The 17,055-nt window shown below is 43.2% G+C and overlaps 1 gene segment (V, D, J or C); it reads left to right on the forward strand.

Annotated features, from left to right (window-relative positions):
* Nucleotides 1-296: 296 nt before the first annotated feature.
* On the forward strand, nucleotides 297-14,196 carry LOC119842033. The segment is given in 8 exon segments: nucleotides 297-784; nucleotides 4,338-4,679; nucleotides 5,638-5,967; nucleotides 7,258-7,377; nucleotides 8,264-8,623; nucleotides 8,773-9,081; nucleotides 10,041-10,355; nucleotides 11,264-14,196. Coding segments are annotated over 8 exon segments (1,821 nt in total).
* The last annotated feature ends 2,859 nt before the right edge of the window (nucleotides 14,197-17,055 follow it).

Genomic DNA, 17,055 nt, shown 5'->3' on the forward strand with positions numbered 1-17,055 from the left:
TGTCTCACCTGCACACTTTGGGGAAGATGCCTAGTTGTATTATACTTTAGGGAGTTAGCCCTGAGATTGGAGGCAGGCCCCTTGGTTTCCGGCAGCCCCCAGGGCTAGTGGGAGGGAGCATGGTGAGTTTCTTTGTCCTGGGGGAGAGAAAGGGCGCCCAAGAGCCCCCAGCGCTCGGTGGGGAAGCAGACGGAACTCCAGTCTGGCACTGTACAAGCCCCTGCCATGCCGGCAATCGGAACAAAGCGCCTACCAAGCAGCGCGGTGGCTCAGCTTTAGCGCCGCAGCTTAAGAACGGGGAGGAGCCGGGTTCGGGGCTGCTACTCCCCTCCCCGTGCAAGCGTCCTAGCGCTTCGGGCTGCCAGTGCCCGGCGCGTATTCACTTCCTTGCCAGAAAAGTTTGCCCAGGTCAAGTGCCCGCTTCCCCCCCGCCGTGGGAGGCGGGTTCCACCGGCCTGGGGACAATTTTACCGGGCGGCCTCCTTTGCTCCGAGGAGAGTGACTCCAGCCGCCCCTTTGCCCCGCAGCGCCAGGCGCCTTACAGGGAAGGAGGTTCCCGGGTGCCTGAGCCAAGCCCTGGGCTGCACCCGCTGGGTGGGGGCATCAGCCTTAGCTTTCCCGGCGCGCCCGGGGGCGGGCCCTTCTCGGGCCGAGGCTACTCCTGACTGCGCTCGCTTCTACAGCCGTTCAAAGTGCGGCTGCTTCCCGGCGCCCTGCCCTGCCCTGCCCTGCCCGCACCGGGCGATGGAAGCGCTGCTCCTGCTGGTGCACCTCGTGGCTGCAGGTACGGACGCTGCCCCCTTCCTCTGCCCTGCGGAGCCGCCTGTGCCTGGGGGGACGCGGCGCGTGGCACAGGCGGCTCCCGGTTGCTGCCCCTCCCGCCGCCTTCCCCGCGGGTGTATTTCCAATCAGTGGCCCGTCGCTGCCGGCCTCCGTTCGCGTTTGTGCAGGACCTTGCTCCTGCAGCGGGTCTGTCCAGCTGGGATTGTTCCCGAAGGAAGATACTGGTCAACAGCAGCGAAGGCGGCAGCGTTGGGCCTTTGGAGATGCGGGGGGGGGGGGGGGCGGTTCTTCTAAATTAAAGCAGTTGGAGGTGAGGTTGGACACAAACCCAAAGTGTCACCACAAGGTATTTTCCACTGAATGCATCCGATGAAGTGAGCTGTAGCTCAGGAAAGCTTATGCTCTAATAAATTGGTTAGTCTCTAAGGTGCCACAAGTACTCCTTTTCTTTTTGCAAATACAGACTAACACGGCTGCTACTCTGAAACCAGAAACTTTAAGTGAGTGTGCTAGAGGAACCATGGAGGGGGAATACAGGTGCAGTTACCAGAAACTATGAGTTAGGCTTGACAGAAATTGGTTTATATAGTTTCTGGTAACTGCACCTGTATTCCCCCTCCATCGTTCCTCTAGCACACCCACTTGAGCAGAGACCTGCATCTCTCTCACCCTCCTCACAGGGGATTTTAAGACTGCACAGCTACTTGGATAACACTGTGATAGCCTCAGCAAGCCAGACTGCCTAAACAGGCCAGTGTCTGCACACTGTTTTCTCCCTGAGGGCTATAGCCCATGTATTGCGCACAGTTAGAAGTTACCACATAGCTCCTTCTAAGCAAGTACATTTATTCTTAAGGTAAAAGCAGGACAGAGAAAACAATAAAAGAATCTACACACATGCTAGAATGGTTACTACAGGTCACCCCCAACACCAAACTAGTGCACTGGTAGCCTTCAGTCTTTCAAAACCCACCATTGGATTTTCCCTGTGGTTGAAAGTTCATATTCATCTTAGCTCCAGAACCAGAAGAAATGCTGGGCAGAGCATTAGTTTCTTTATACATCTTAGGCCTTTGATCTTCTACAATAGGTAATTAGCAAAGACCCTCTCCTTTGAATGTAGCTTCAAAAGGCTGAGTTTTTGCATAACCAGAGTTGGATAATGTGCGTTGTTCCTAGGTATCCCTAGGAACTGCAGTTAATGCTTATTGTCCCCAAAGTCCATACTTGTCTGGCATTTTCAATACAGTCTTTTGACCTCCCAGTTTCTATATTGTTCATATCTTGCCCCTAGAGAGATTACATGAACTTAATACAATAAGGTCTTTCAGGGATATTGCAACATTGCCATATCTGTAATACATGGTGCTATTTGCTAGATAAACGTATGCCAGCCAAATAATAGGTCCCTCCTCAAAAGAGTTTACCTTCCAGAGATATGAGTGGCTATGTTGCAACACAATACAGAGCAAACATAGAGTACCAGGGTAACTAATATTTGGAATGCTTCACAGAACAGGGCTAGAAAAGTACAGTATTTTACACTAATTGTTTGGAATGTGTAACAACTTACATCTAAAATAAAGGCAAATTTGGCCAAAAGTGTCTTCAGTGTCCAAGTTTGAGGGTTTCAGTTTTTAGGGCCAATTCTGCTCTTGGATGCACCTAGAGGGCTCCTGTTAATTTCACTGGAGATTCCCATTTTCAAGTGCATCAAGAGCAGAATGTGGCCCGAAGAGCTGTGTTGTAACAATAAATAAATAAATAAAATAAAATAAAATCTGAATTCAAAGGAGATAACATGAAAACTATTCTGAACATTTGCCATGGGGGGGGGGGTTTGAAGTGGGGCGGGGGAGAAGAAAAGGAAACATGTCCATTAAGAACTGTCCAAATTCCACAAGTCATCTCCTGACTTGTTCAGTAATAAATAAGGATAGTTTTATTAAAGGTATGTTTGACTACAGTGGCATAGTTACAAAAAAAGAAGTTACAAAAAAAAGAATCTAATTAAAAGATTAATTTCTGAAATCTCTGACACCAAAGAGTGCAGTTGTCTTCCTAACATGACTAGGTTTATTTCAGACAGGAATTGGGAAGGAACATGTGGAACAATTTCCATAGCAGACCTTTTACAAATTGGGAAGAGATTTTCCACAGACAGAAATTTATGACAATGACTTAGAAAAGCAAACAGGACCATCAGCTTGAAATCTAGTCAATTAAAAAAAAATGAAAAGTTGTTTCAGGTCTTATCTTGATCTCTTGAGTCTTGATTGTGGTTTTTACAATTACGTTTTCTCGACTCACACAATCAAAAGAGAAAACTGACTAAGATCACGATCCACCATTTGTTTCAGTTGGTGTGAATCCTACACCTGTGCAGTACCCCACTGGCTTCAATGGGGCAGTGCATGGGTCCAGACATCCTTGCTAGCAGATCTGATTGCAGGTTTGGGACCTGTGGTTGGCATAGTGTGCTGTCAAAGGCGTGCAATAAACAAACAAAAAATGAATCCAATTCCCCACTCTAATCCTTTTCAGGTGTTACTTGTAACAAGGATAAGGAAATAAATTTGAGACAGATGTATGATTTTTATGTTGATTGTGTCCCAATGAGTAAATGATGAAATGTTTGGTGCTCAAAAGCATCAATATATTGGTCGCCCCATCTCAAAAAAGATATATTAGAATTGGAAAAGGTCCAGAGAAGGGCAACAAGAATTATTAGGGGTCTGGAACAGCTTCCGTACTGGGAGAGATTAAAAAGATTGGGACAGTTCAGCTTGGGGTGTGTGTGTGTGAGATATAAAGCAGTCTGTAAAATCGTGACTGGTGCAGAGAAAGTGAACAGGGAAGTGTTATTTATCCCTTCACATAGCACAAGAACCAGGGGTCACCCAATGAAATTAATAGGCAGCAGGTTTGAAACAAAAAAAGGAAGTACTTTGCACAATGCACAGAAAACGTATGGAACTCGTTGCAGGGGATGTTGTGAAGGCCAAAAAAATAACTGGATTGGAAAAAGAATTACAGAAGTTCATGTTTATGAACTATAGTGATTAGCCAAGATGGCTATTAGCTAAGATGCTCAGGGATGTAACCCCATGCTCCGGGTGTACCTAAACTTCCAACCGCCAGAAGCTGGAACTGGATGACAAGGGATGGATCACTTGAAATTGCCCTGTTCTGTTCATTCCCTCAGAAACATCTGGCTCTGGCCTCTGTCAAAAAAGAGGCTACTGGGCTAGATGAACCACTGGTCTGACTCAGTATGGCTGTTCTTATGTTCTATGTTCTTGTAGGCTCAGTTCCTAAAAATATTAATCCCCTTGGATATGTGTCTGATGGCTTTGATTTATCCACTGGCTTTAACCACAGAAGCACAAATATCCCCACCCCAGCACAGTAATGTGACTCCATCCTGATCCTAGACAGGCCCCTAATTAGGGCTTAGAGGGAGAATTCAGTCTCTATAGCCCTTTCACTCCTTTTCCTGTTGCTGAGACTGATAGTGATAGTGCCAATTGCATGTTCATTTGTTTTATTTTTAGCTACCTTGGAAATCAAGACAAGCCCTTCCCCAGTATTCTGTCTGGTGGACACACATATTGAGTTGCATTGTAATTTTACAATCTGGAAGAGTGTTAAATTGGAGGATGTGGCAGTGAAATGGACCATAAACAATGAATTTGGAGAGAAGACAGTATACCAGTTTGATGGAAAGCATACATTATATCACCGGAATGGGGCCTTGGTGAATCCTGAATTACTAACCCAGGGCAGCGCATCACTGAACCTGCATAATGTGACATTAGATGATGAAGGGATCTACACATGCACTGTTTTAATAACCCCACAATATGGAAGTGGGACAATCCGGCTCCAAGTCAGAGGTACTCAGTACTATTAGCTATAAAACAGAAACAACTTGCGACCAGTGTGTAACTTTGAGGCCACTCAAAGGGTTGAGTTAAGACATGATGCTGTGATGTGATGTAATGGTAGCCTTATTTTAGCCTTAGAGATTTTCATTTTCAGGAATGCCTAATTGCTTCATAAACTACAGAATGGGGAATTGGGCCAATAGGGTGTCAGATAAATGGGAGTATCCTGTATTAATAAACTCATTTTACAGATGGGGGAAATTGAGGTATAAAGAATAACTGACCTGCCCAGAGTCACACAGTGAGTTCATGATAGAACTGGGCCTAGAACCAAGAGGTCTGATTCCCTATCCCTGGCCTGCAGTAACCACTAAACCGCATATGGATAGGAAGTGACTTTTTTGGAATAGGAGCACTGAAAATGAAGCAAACCCCTATAATTTCTCTTGCCACTGCCTATAGCCAACTGATCATTCTCCAGTGACTGTTTTGAATTATTTTTAGGCACTTGTTTGAGGATAACTGTAGCAAATGTTTCTTAGGGGATCATCAGGTGCTTGCCAGGTCCTTGTGGTCAGTTTAAAGTTAGCAACTTTACTTTATCTTTGATGCAATGATTTAGCCACGGTCTGGCTTGTTTACATGTTAACGTTATAAGAGTAAAACTTTTGTAGAAAAGAAACTCTCCCGAGGAATTCTTACTGTGCTTCACTGGTGTGTATCTATCACTCATTTGTGTATTTACATTCTCCTTTTTATTTTGAACTAAATTTTTGCTAGTGCCCATTAGCACTCAGTCAGTATTTTGGATCTAGTCTTATTCACTTACTGCCATGTAACTCTCTATTCCCAACTTTAACTATCTACCCAGAAGCAAAATTAGTGTCTGGTGCTAATTAGGAATCTTTTATGGGGAATCATGAGCAATAGGATCTTGTTTGTGCATGACTGTGATTTGTCTTCCTAGCTCAGCCTACAGTGTTGCTGTCACCCCAAAACCCTGAAATTACAGCAGGGGGAGAGAAAACCTTTTCCTGTGATGTTCATCAATTTTACCCTCAAGAAATTGACATCTCGTGGCTGGTTAGGAAGTATGGCAGTAAACACGAGAGGCCTTTAACGCAGGATATCTGCACAGGAGTCCCATTGGCTCACGATAAAAAGGGCATGTTCACTGTGCTGAGCCGGGTGACCCGAGAGGTGTCTGAAGAGGATGATGGATCCTTGTACATCTGTGAAGTCCGACATGAATCCTTGGAAAAGCCGCTGAGAGGAAATACAACCATATTTGTCACGAGTAAGTGGCCCAAGAACAGACTCTGAATAGATCTGGTTGAAAATTTTGAAATGGCACAATTTTCTGTCAGAAAATGTAATTTTGCTGAAATCAAACTGTTTCATGGAAACATGTTGGTTTGAGGACGTTTTCAACAGGAAAAAGTTTAAATGAATCATTTTTTACTTTTTAATTTTGATTAGGTAAAAATGATTGATTTTGACTTTATCATATTGATTAATTTTTGTTTAAACTTTTATATTATACTAAAATATTAGTTTTAATATATTGTATGTATAGATTTAACATGATAGAATATATGCCACAGTTAATATTTTAATAACAATGTTTTGACATTACTGAAATTAAGTGTTTCAATTGTTCCACATCAAACTTCTTCCAAACTTTCATTTTGCAGAAAATTTCAAACTTTCAGCTTTTCAGGTTGATCTGGAACAAAAACAAATTTTAAAATGTTGGGATTTCCCAGCAAATGGAAATTCTACTCTACGCATTGGGGAAATCCTAAGAAATGATTGATGGGAGGAATGATTTTAATAGGGGCAAAATCCTGCCTTAACTCCAGAAAGTCCTGAGTGCAGTAAAATCAGGGCCCAGGGGCTCAGGACTCCAGGTGGCTGCACACGGGTTCGGCACTCTCTTCAGGCTGTGCTCTGTGTTGGCTCAGTGCAACAGCATGCGGAAGAGATTGAGAATAGGGCGGAGCTGTTGCAGATCCACCATCCACAGAAGAGGAATGCAGCATTCCCAGGGACTTTTGCAGCCTTGAGGCTTCAATAGCTGCTCCTGAGCTCGGCAGCCTGTATGGGAGATCTGTTTCTTCACCCTTGAAGTTCCCACAAATCTCCCCTGCTCACAACCCCAGTTACTCAGGTTGTAGTTGAGGGCAAGAAAGCAAAAAAATGCTCAAATATACTATATATCAGCCTTCTCTAGCAAACTCCTATTAGCCCTATCCCTGCTTCAATACCCTCATGGACATAACCCTGTTCCCAAAATAACAAAGTTACTCCATGGCTCAATCTGCTCCTCTTTCATGTGTGTTCTTCATGCACATGCTGTCCAAAAGCCCTATAATCCCTTGTCTTGCCTACAGAGAACTGATCATAGCTTGACCTCTTCATGACTCAGTTTACCATCGTGTAAAAGGGGGATAATAACAATAATACAGAAGTGCTGCACTTTCCAGGGCTGATGGGAAGCTTCATTAGTTGTTTGTAAAATGCTTTGAGATCCTTGGGTGGAATCTGATTATTTTAAATTGTTTCTAATGAATACTTTTGTTTTCAGCCCCAAGGCAGTATCATCGGGACATGGGGTTCATTGTTGGAGTGGCTGCTGCTTGTATTGTAATAACTGGAGTGTGTAGTATATTTTTGACAGTATTCTATCGGGAACAATTTATGAAAGGTAATTTTTTTTTAAACATTCCTACCCTTCAGCATCCTTCTAGCTGTGGTAGGCCTCCCATTTATGTACTAATGATGATAATAATAATTAATAACTAATAATAACTTAGGTAAGGCTATGCTCTGCAAACAGTGTTAGTTCTTAGTTCATGTTAAAGGAAAGTTGGCCTAAAAATCAGAGCTACAGCTTTCTCTAACCCAGAGTGTTAACAAATATCGTATTTGATTCTGAGCCCCAAAGAAGGGAGTTGCTAGCTTCTGTACTTCTATCTGATTTCCTTATGGATATTTTGTATGTTAGGGCACCTCAATCAGCTGTATGGCCCATGCACAGACTCCTTGGGAGGCACCAATAGTAGGTAATCTAGTTTATTTGCCTGCATCATGGTTGGATTGATTTCATTTCCCTAAATCATCTGTCATGGACTAATTTAGTTTAATCTAATCCAGTCCAGGGATGCAAGAGGGTTTTAGCAACTATGGGAGACCAATAGTAGAGATAGGGGCACTAGATTTTAGCAGTCATAGCACTTGTCAGTACTGGAGGGATCAGAAGGGTTTAATCAGCTAGAAAGGGTGGGTTTCAGCAACTGAAAGAGGGGTGGGCCCCCTCAACTCATAGTATTGGAAAGAGCCATAGGGTGGAGGAGGTTCTGGTTGTGTCTGAGCAAGAGTGATGACAAAGCAGGGCTCCCATAAAAGGTCCAGGGCTCTCTGCAGCTACACTTTGGGTACATGCCTAGAAAAGACCCAGTGTGTTGATTTCACTGGGGCCAGTATTTCACTCCTACTGTGAATGTCACTACTTTATATACCCAGGAACCCCCAGTTCTGCTACGCCAGCATCTCACAGAGACTTCTACATCCCAAATGTATCTTCTTTTCAGTGCCGCCTCAGGTTTCCTTGATTAACAAACCAGATGTGATTCCGATTAATCAGAAGCTGAAGCTGATGTGCAACATAAACGGGTTTAGACCAAAAGCGATTAGTGTGAAATGGTACCGGAGAACCCCCCAAATGGCATCAAGTGAAGCTCATGGAGAAGCCTCTTTTCTTCTGGGTCCAAGAGAAGATATTACAGACAAGGCAAGGCAGCCTTTGGAAACCAATGGCAAGTTCTTCAGTGTTCCATCCTGTCTGACCTACACACCCACCATCCGGGATGATGGGGCAGTGTTTGAATGCAGCATTGAGCACAGCGCACTGAAAAGCGTCATATGGATGAGCACCACGCTGAGTGTCACCGGTAAAAGCCCCTTTCTCCCCCCCACCCGACCCCAGCATATCTTCTTTTCTTACTGACTTGTTGCCAAAACAGTAACTTTTTACAAGATTTCCCTAAACACTCACACTCTCTCTCTCCCTCTCCCTCTTCCCCCCCCCCACCCCTTTCAGCTCGGCCGGCAAGTCTCTACATCACTAGCTGGCCTCAGGCTCCCACGGTAGGAGAGAAGCTCATTCTGAGTTGTGTAGTAGAGAAATTTTACCCGAAGAATATCACTTTGACTTGGTTTCGAAATGGACAACTCGTTAACGATGTGACACAGTTTGGACCTTTCCCTTGTGAAATTGACTATTTCAGTGTCTGGAGCCAGACAGAGTTTATGCTGACCAATGAGGAGGAAGGGGCAATTTATATCTGTCAGATAAAACACAGCAGCTTTGGAAATATAGAAGAACTCTTCTATGAAGTTAACTTGCAAGGTAAGATGCATGCCGTGAGTCAACTGCTGCAAATGATGCTAGCAGTGAAGCTGCCTTTGAGAGGTTCAGCGGATTTACACCACGAGGTGCAAAAGATTTGTGGGGTTGAGTTTCAGAGTTTGAGAGGCAGGGTGATCTATTGGCCTGTGCACAGGGCATAGTGCTAGGAAGTCCTGAGATCTAATCCTGGCTCTACCGCTGACTTGGTATGTGGCTTGGGGCGAGTCAGCCCCTGTTTTTCATCTATAAAATGTATAGTATAGGGATATTGTGAACATCAACTCGTTAATATAAAGTGTTATGGAAGTATTAAGTATTTCTAGGTGAGACCGGTTTGATCACCTGGAATCTGAATGAGACCTTTGGGTTAAAGAGTGTGGAGGAAGCTAAGGAGCAGCTGAGTTCCTCCTAACCCAGCCTAGTAGAGTGATTGCTGAATGGGCCTTCTGTTTTCTTGTCTTAGCCCCATTTCACTCACTGATCTTCAGCGGTGGCGCAAAGTGGAACCAGCCCAGGTAATGCCCAAGGTCTGGGTTGAGGAAGAAGAGCTGTGGTAGCTGTGGCTGAGTAGAGATAGACCTTATTCAGCACAGTGCACTGTGTGTCAGTATGGGAGAGCCTGAGGATGCGATGGGGGCCGGGAGTACTGAGAGAGCCCGATGAGCTATTGGTACAGGGGAAAGAATGTGGCTCACATAATGTTGGGCCAAGGTCAAAGCTATAGTCACACCCAAAAATTGCCATTGCCAGACCCGCAACATGCCATAAACAATCAAACCAGGCACAATTTGCATCAGCTCTCTCACTGTGTGAGCTGTAGGCTCCCACATTCTCATTATGACTGTCATAAATAATTCCCATTGGTGCTGTTATGCGTCTTGGCCGTTTGCCCTCCTCTTGACATTGGGGGCGACTCATCTGACCATCTGTCCTGCTGTGTGTTCTTTGCATTTGAACAGGGACACCCCCTGAAGTTCTCTGGATCACGACAGACCCTTCTGTTCCTGTGCTGGGAGAGGAGCTGAGGCTGAACTGCAGGATCAATAATTTCTCCCCTAACGTGATCACTGTGAACTGGTTCCGAGATGGGCACCTCCTGCAAGCGGGAGTCTGCCATTCAGTCTCCATAATGGGAGCCAATGGTTTGCACTCCATCTGGAGCGTTTTGAGAGTCATGCCTGGAAGGGAAGAGAAAGGAGCAGTGTTTACGTGTCGGGTGACACATGCTGCTTTAAGGGACTCTGTAGAAAGATCATACACTCTGCAGCTGCCTGGTACGTCCTGTACTGTGTGTTTGATTGCATAATTAATACAGTGCCTGAACAACGGAGATTAGCTTAAAGCAAAGTGTGGTCAAGGGGCCAAATGAGGCCTGTAGAGTGCCAGAGGGAGGCCTAAAGTGATGGTGTCAGCCGATGGCTGTGAGCTAGGAACTTAATGAGACCTGGTCTCAGCTCTGACATGGACTCCCAGCATGCTTAATCTCTCCGCCTAAGAGCCCCCATCTGTACAAACACTCACTTACGTAAGGGTGGAGTGAGGACGGCTGTGTTTGTAAAGCGCCTCATTTCTAATTATTGTTATGTTATTAGAATGCAGCCTGTGGCTGCTCTCTGCATGTCATCGTAGGATAGGAACAAAGCTGATCAACTGCAGGTTTTTAGGGCTGGTGAAATGTTATGAAACACAGAGCCTCTGAGTAGGCTCTAAAGTCATCCTAGCCCCTCCTGCATCCCAACAGCTAGAGGTGAGCACTGCACCAGGGGTGTCCCCCCCCCATCCCGCCTCCTCTTTTGTATTGGTCTCTGGCTTTTAGTCGGTGTCTGTTACATTTTCCAAGCCCTGCCCAAAGTACTGTACTCATATATGGGATCCTTGCTGTGATCAGCGAATGCAACTTTCTGCATCACAAATGGCAACGTTTCACCCATGATAAATAAGGTGAATTTTGTTTATGAATTTGCTACATATGGAAATATGTAATTTTTATTGAGACATTTAAAAAAGAAAAAAAAAGCCCTGCAGACCATGGGTAGTGAGAACACAAAATATTTTACTCTATTGCAAACTGATTAACTTCCCCCCACCATTTGGCATGCGATTTTTTTTTTTATCAGTGTAACAAAGCACACATCAGCAGTTACTGCTGGCCGAGCTGACAATTCTGACTTTTTCTTTATAGATTGACTTGGTGAAGGCATAACGGACTGTCCAGGGTGGGAAAGAAAGAGCAGAAGATACACTTCCAGCACAGTGAAAGTTCTCTGGAAATGAAACTTACTAAACACTGAAGAGTTGATTCTACATCCCTCCCACTTCATCTCCTGGCTTTCACATTCTCCTTGTAAAGGGATCCTAACTGTTCCTTCCCAACCTACAGTGTAAGGACTGTGTCTGGTTATACGACACACTCGTGGCAGCTGCTCGCTGCCTTTCTGTATGAGAAGCACCAGTTCATCAGCTGGTTTGTAGAGCAGAGAGAATTTTTTTGTTCTTTAGCTTCACTTTTGGTTAAAGGATGATCTAGCTTCCTGCATTTGTTGGGTTGTACACAATTGCTAAATGTCATGTGAGCAACACTATAGAGTCAGTATTATTAATAAAATACTTTTTCTTAGTATTATTAACACCTAGGATTTATCTCCCAAGGGCATTAACTAAGTACTAGGGCTAGGGTAGCTAGGGCATAGTTATTAACTTATTTAACAGAGGGAGAAATGGTGACACAAAGTAGTGAAAATGATTTACCCCAGGTTATGTAGAGAGATGTGGAATTATTTTCACAGCTACTAAGAGGTTCATTGGCTTTCATGTACATTGAAATGATCCTACCTGACTTCTACATAGAAATGGGCAAGGCCACGAAGAAAAGAGAGGACCTATCCTATATTTTACCACTGGGTGTCTCTCTTTACCTCATCACTGGAGGTAGAAGTGAAAAATGTAAAGACAGCTCTGCAGTCTGGCCTGAGGTGACCAGAGTGTGTTACCTAGCCCAGTGTGAATGGAGAGAAAGCTTTGCCTTTCTTTTCTTAATTCTTTTCACAATCAAGTATTTGCAGATTCATTTATTGAACAGAAAATTGACACTCCTCCTACACTTCTTACACAATGGATTGACTCCAGCTGCTTTGAGGAATGAATTCCCTTTCTCAGCCGTCCAACTTAGATCTGCTGTAAATGGATGCCATTCCATTGATTTCAGTGGCGATGCACCTGCTTACACCAGGTTTGAATTAAGTTCAGTGTGCAATGACATCAAACCATGGGGAGAGGGGATATAAGGAATTAGGGAATGATAAAACAAGGGGAGAGAGAGAAGTTATTTTAGGATAGCTTTGGGATAGCTTCTTTTGGAGAGGGATGTTGGTTATCAACTGAATTGTCTTAATTTGTTACATTCTTTTTTTTATTGTTGTAACTCAGTGGCTCTCAAGCTTTCCAGACTTCCCTTTCAGGAATCTGATTTATCTTGCATACCCCCAAGTTTCACCTCACTTAAAAACTACTTGCTTACAAATCAGACATAAAAATACAAAAGGCTCATAGCATACTATTACTGAAAAATTGCTGACTTTCTCCTTTTTACCGTATAATTAAATAAATCAATTGGAATATTAATATTGAAATAATATTAATATGGAATTATTAATATTAACATGTTAACATTTCAATATATAGAGCAGTATAAATAAGTCATTCATTGTCCATATGATATTTTAGTTTGCACTGACTTCGCTAATGGTTTTTATGTAGCCTGTTATAAAACTAGGCAAATATCTAGATGAGTTGATGTAACTCCTGGAAGACCTCTGCGTACCCCCAAGGGTACATGAACCACTGTTGTAAGGGACTTCTATCATAAGCAGGGGGCAAAGAGCAGCAAGTTCCTAGGTGTAGATTACTAGAAGTAATACTGTTAAGGATCACTTTGGCCATTGAGTTGATTGGGAGCAGAATCCAGCCCTCTGTAAGGGGAAATGAATGAGGAAAGTGTGGTTGCTTGGCCAGCAAGGAATACAAAGATACAAATAAATGTGAAATATAATATATATGTGTAAAAACCAATAAACATGGCTGCTGGTACAAGTGTGTGAGCAAGAATACACATGTATAATCTGTGCTTGTGCTCAGTTACCATGACTGCATGTGAAAAGGACCAGAGTCTCACTGTGCTTTGCACGTTCAATTACTGTGATTCTGCATGAAAACTGTGTGTACAAATTAGGCACGTGCACTTTTGAATGGGAATTTTTGAAACTCTAGGCCTCAGTAGCTGCAGGAATTTGGAATCTGCCCGCTTTGCAAAATGCAGAGCATTACTAACCTCCTGCAAACACCGAATGGGTGCTGATAGGAAAATAAGTCAAACAGTACAATAAAAGCTCATTGGTAAAACAAAGGTCAATATGTGAGGGTCACTAATGATAAATACAGCCTCTCCCCAGTCAGAACACAAGCCCAGAGTCTCAGGCTATCCCTTAGTGCCATACCTACCAGCTCTCCCTTTTGCATGAACAGTGAGTAGATTTAAATGTAGTGGAACTAGTGATACAGCAAGTGTTGGGTTGGCATCAACCATCCTTCCTTCCATGCTCATTAGCAGAGAGATAAAAATCTAGTTACAACAGGAAATAATTAATATGGGAAAAAATGAAGGAAAGAAGCATATGGGCCTTGGCTAATGCTGGTGCAGGAAGTGTTGATTATAGGTGTTTACAGGGGTGCTGGAACAATTTGTATAGTGGGGGTGCTGAGAGGCATTGAACCAAACTGAACCCTATATATAATGGAAACCACTTCAAGCCAGCACTCCCAGCATCTCTAGTTCCAGTGCCTATGGGCATTTATATAATTAAGAAGATGCAAAGAGGTTGGGGTTTAAATCTTAATCACATTCAAAATACTGGAACTCTAAGTAAATCAGCATGTCACCACTAGCACAGTAAACCTCAGTAAGAGACAGGCACCTGTCCTATGAATACTGAGCAGTATGTTTATGATACTGAACTGATAGGGGCTGCATTAAGGGAATTGAATAAAATTAAACGGGCACTAATGTGAATCGAGTAAGGAAATGCCTTCCCTTTGTTTCTCACTGTTAGAAACCTAAAAGAAAAGGAGTACTTGTGGCACCTTAGAGACTAACAAATTTATTTGAGCATAAGCTTTCGTGAGCTACAGCTCACTTCATCGGATGCATTCAGTCATGTTAGAAACCTGTATCACTATAAGAGAAACGGCAGTTTTCTGCACTGGTCACCAGATAAACTCTCTTTCTCTTCTAAGATCTCGTGGTGTTCTTGTATTTCACATAGTTGATTTTTAAGAGAGGGGTGTGTGGGTCTCCTGTGGCTACAGCATAGAAGCAGAGTATATTGTTTGGTGACTTGGGCTCCTTTTAAGTAGTTGTAGTGTTTTATGACTTGAGAAGTTTACTGTTGGTCCTCAGCTTCTTTATCTGCTCATCCTTTGTCATCACATATGGAATGTTACCTAAGTGATCAGGTTGTGTGGGTTACAAAACCCCCACCATTTGAGTCATGTTCACAGGTGATGAGAAGGCTCCCTTTTCTTTCTCTTTCCTTCTTGCTGTTAATTACGGGCCTGATACTGCAGTCCTTACCCTTATGCTAACTCACATAGGTGTGTTGCCATTGACTTCAATGGGAGCAGGAGCAGACCCAGAACTGTTCTCCTGGGACTAGTCACAGGAGTAAGGGCAGCAGATTCAGGCCTTGTATTCGTGGTCTGAAAATGTGAAATCCACCCCATTGTTTCCTGATTTCTACCTGTGTCAAAATGATCCCTGGTAACCCTGGAGCCTAGAAAATCAGTTCAAATCAAAGCTGCCCTATCAAAGAATGGGAAATTGAAACAGAAAGAAGCTCAACTAAAATGCAACCTGCTTTAGCCATGTGCGTCTCTGCTGCTTTAGAGAACTCTGGTACTGGAAAATCATTGCCCAGTGAATGGCACTGGGTTTGATGGGGCTCACCCAACAATATTATGGTCTTGGTTGTGTTTCAGTCCTTTGCTTCCAGTATGTTTCATCTTTTCATTGGGGTTTGTTTGTTTTGGCTAGAGCTTCGTTCCCTAATTGCCACAGATCATTTAGTTTCCGTCTTATTTGGTCATTTTTAGTGTAGGCATGAAGGGCTCATTTTCCTTTAGCTCCGCAGTTGCTCTGTAATTAACATCTTAAATGCTGTTTACTCTCTTTGAAAACAGATTCTTTTCAGCGTGTCAGGCTGGCATAAGAAGGCATTGGAAGGCTGTACTGTTGCCTGTGGTTGATTTTGAAGTTTGACTTTGCTCCTTCTGGGTTTGGATCTGCAGGTTGTGTGTGGAGAGAGAAATGCAATTAGTCTGATTGAATAAGGTCTCAGAGGCTGCTTTGTTTGTAAAGGATTAAAGCTTATGCAGTGCTGGAGAGTTATTCCGCATCTTTTTTCTTGCGGTAACTTTTTATTTATGTCTCTCAATGGCAAAATATGAAACTTGCAGAAAGGGCTGAAACATGGACATGCCTTTCTCTCTTCCAACCAATTCTTTAATTACATGGAGAACCGCACAGTATCACTAAGTGGAAATAAGCAGGAAAGGAGGTATGTATGCCAGCATGGACTGAGCAGGGGGCTGAGAGCTAGGAACATCCTGAATTCTAGCTCTGCCACTGGCTCTTTGGGTGGCCTTGAGCAAGTCATTTAACTTCTTATGTCAGTTTCCCCATTTGAAAACTGGGGATGATGATGATAATAATAATATCCATTTACTCACCTCAAAGGGGTGATAGGGTGATTAATTGATTTGTTATTATTTGCATAGTATTCTGAAGCTATAAAGTGCTATTGGAGAGGAGGGAGAAACTATATCACATGGACCAGGATCTGCTCAGACAAGATGCAAACCAGTCTCTAAAACGTACTGTACCAACAAGCTCTGTGGCTATATACTCCACCTCTTTTCCACCAGGCCAGTAATTTATGGCTCTTATTAGCCAGGGGATGGTTTTCTTCTTTGGAATCTGTTTTGTACTTTCTTGCTACTCATTTGATTCTGTTAGAAACTATGACTCTCCTGACACATTGGGAATGACCTATCTAGTATCGCTAATTCCCCTGATGGCTAATTGGCTGTGAAGGGGAAAGGACTTGTTTGCCTAATAATAATTCCGTATCTCCTAGTACGTTGTGGGGCTGAATTCATCAACATCCGTAATGCACTTTGAGCTAGTCAGTCAGAGGATGCTGTAGAAGTGCAAAGTGAGATCAGGTTATTATGTTGCTTCTCTTTTCTTCTCACTCTCTGGTTTTATTCAGACTGATTTAACCTCCATTCGCTGTGCTCCAGACACAGCAACAAAAGAGAGAGAAAGTCCAGCCTTCACTTGACTTTATCCTCCCATCTTTTCCCCCTTTGATCTGTTCCTCAATTTGATTATAAAGTTTGAACTGTCATCTGTATCTTCTACCCCTTGCTGGAGAGACTGGGATTCTCTGAGGCTGTGGTCGATTTTACTTTTTTCTTCTTATGTGGCATTTCCATTCCTGGAGGTTTGCACTTATGGTAGCCAATTCTGTACGATCCTCTGCTTATGTCTTTGTGGATGAACAGTCCTTTTGGTCCACCCAGGATACTACACTGCATTGACTGAGTTCAAGGGCATCGGAACCTTTGTAGAAGGTTGCAGGGAGGACAAGGCCAGAGTGGCGGGGGGAATTAAAGTGCTACTTAAATATCCCACAACGGTAATAGAAATACCCAGAATACAAAATGTAGCCAGATTATAATATTTAAGGCATAATTATAGTATGAACAAACCAACAAAAATAAGACAACTTTAGTTCTAAACATCGGGATTGCATTTTATTTTTGCACTTCATGTATGTACTTCACTTGCATTTATCATTTGATTGCATATATTCTACTATTAATACTGCATTATTATTGTTTTTTTACTATTGAACTGTA

This window comes from Dermochelys coriacea, chromosome 13 (genome assembly GCF_009764565.3).
Source record: "Dermochelys coriacea isolate rDerCor1 chromosome 13, rDerCor1.pri.v4, whole genome shotgun sequence".
Taxonomy (NCBI): domain Eukaryota; kingdom Metazoa; phylum Chordata; order Testudines; family Dermochelyidae; genus Dermochelys; species Dermochelys coriacea.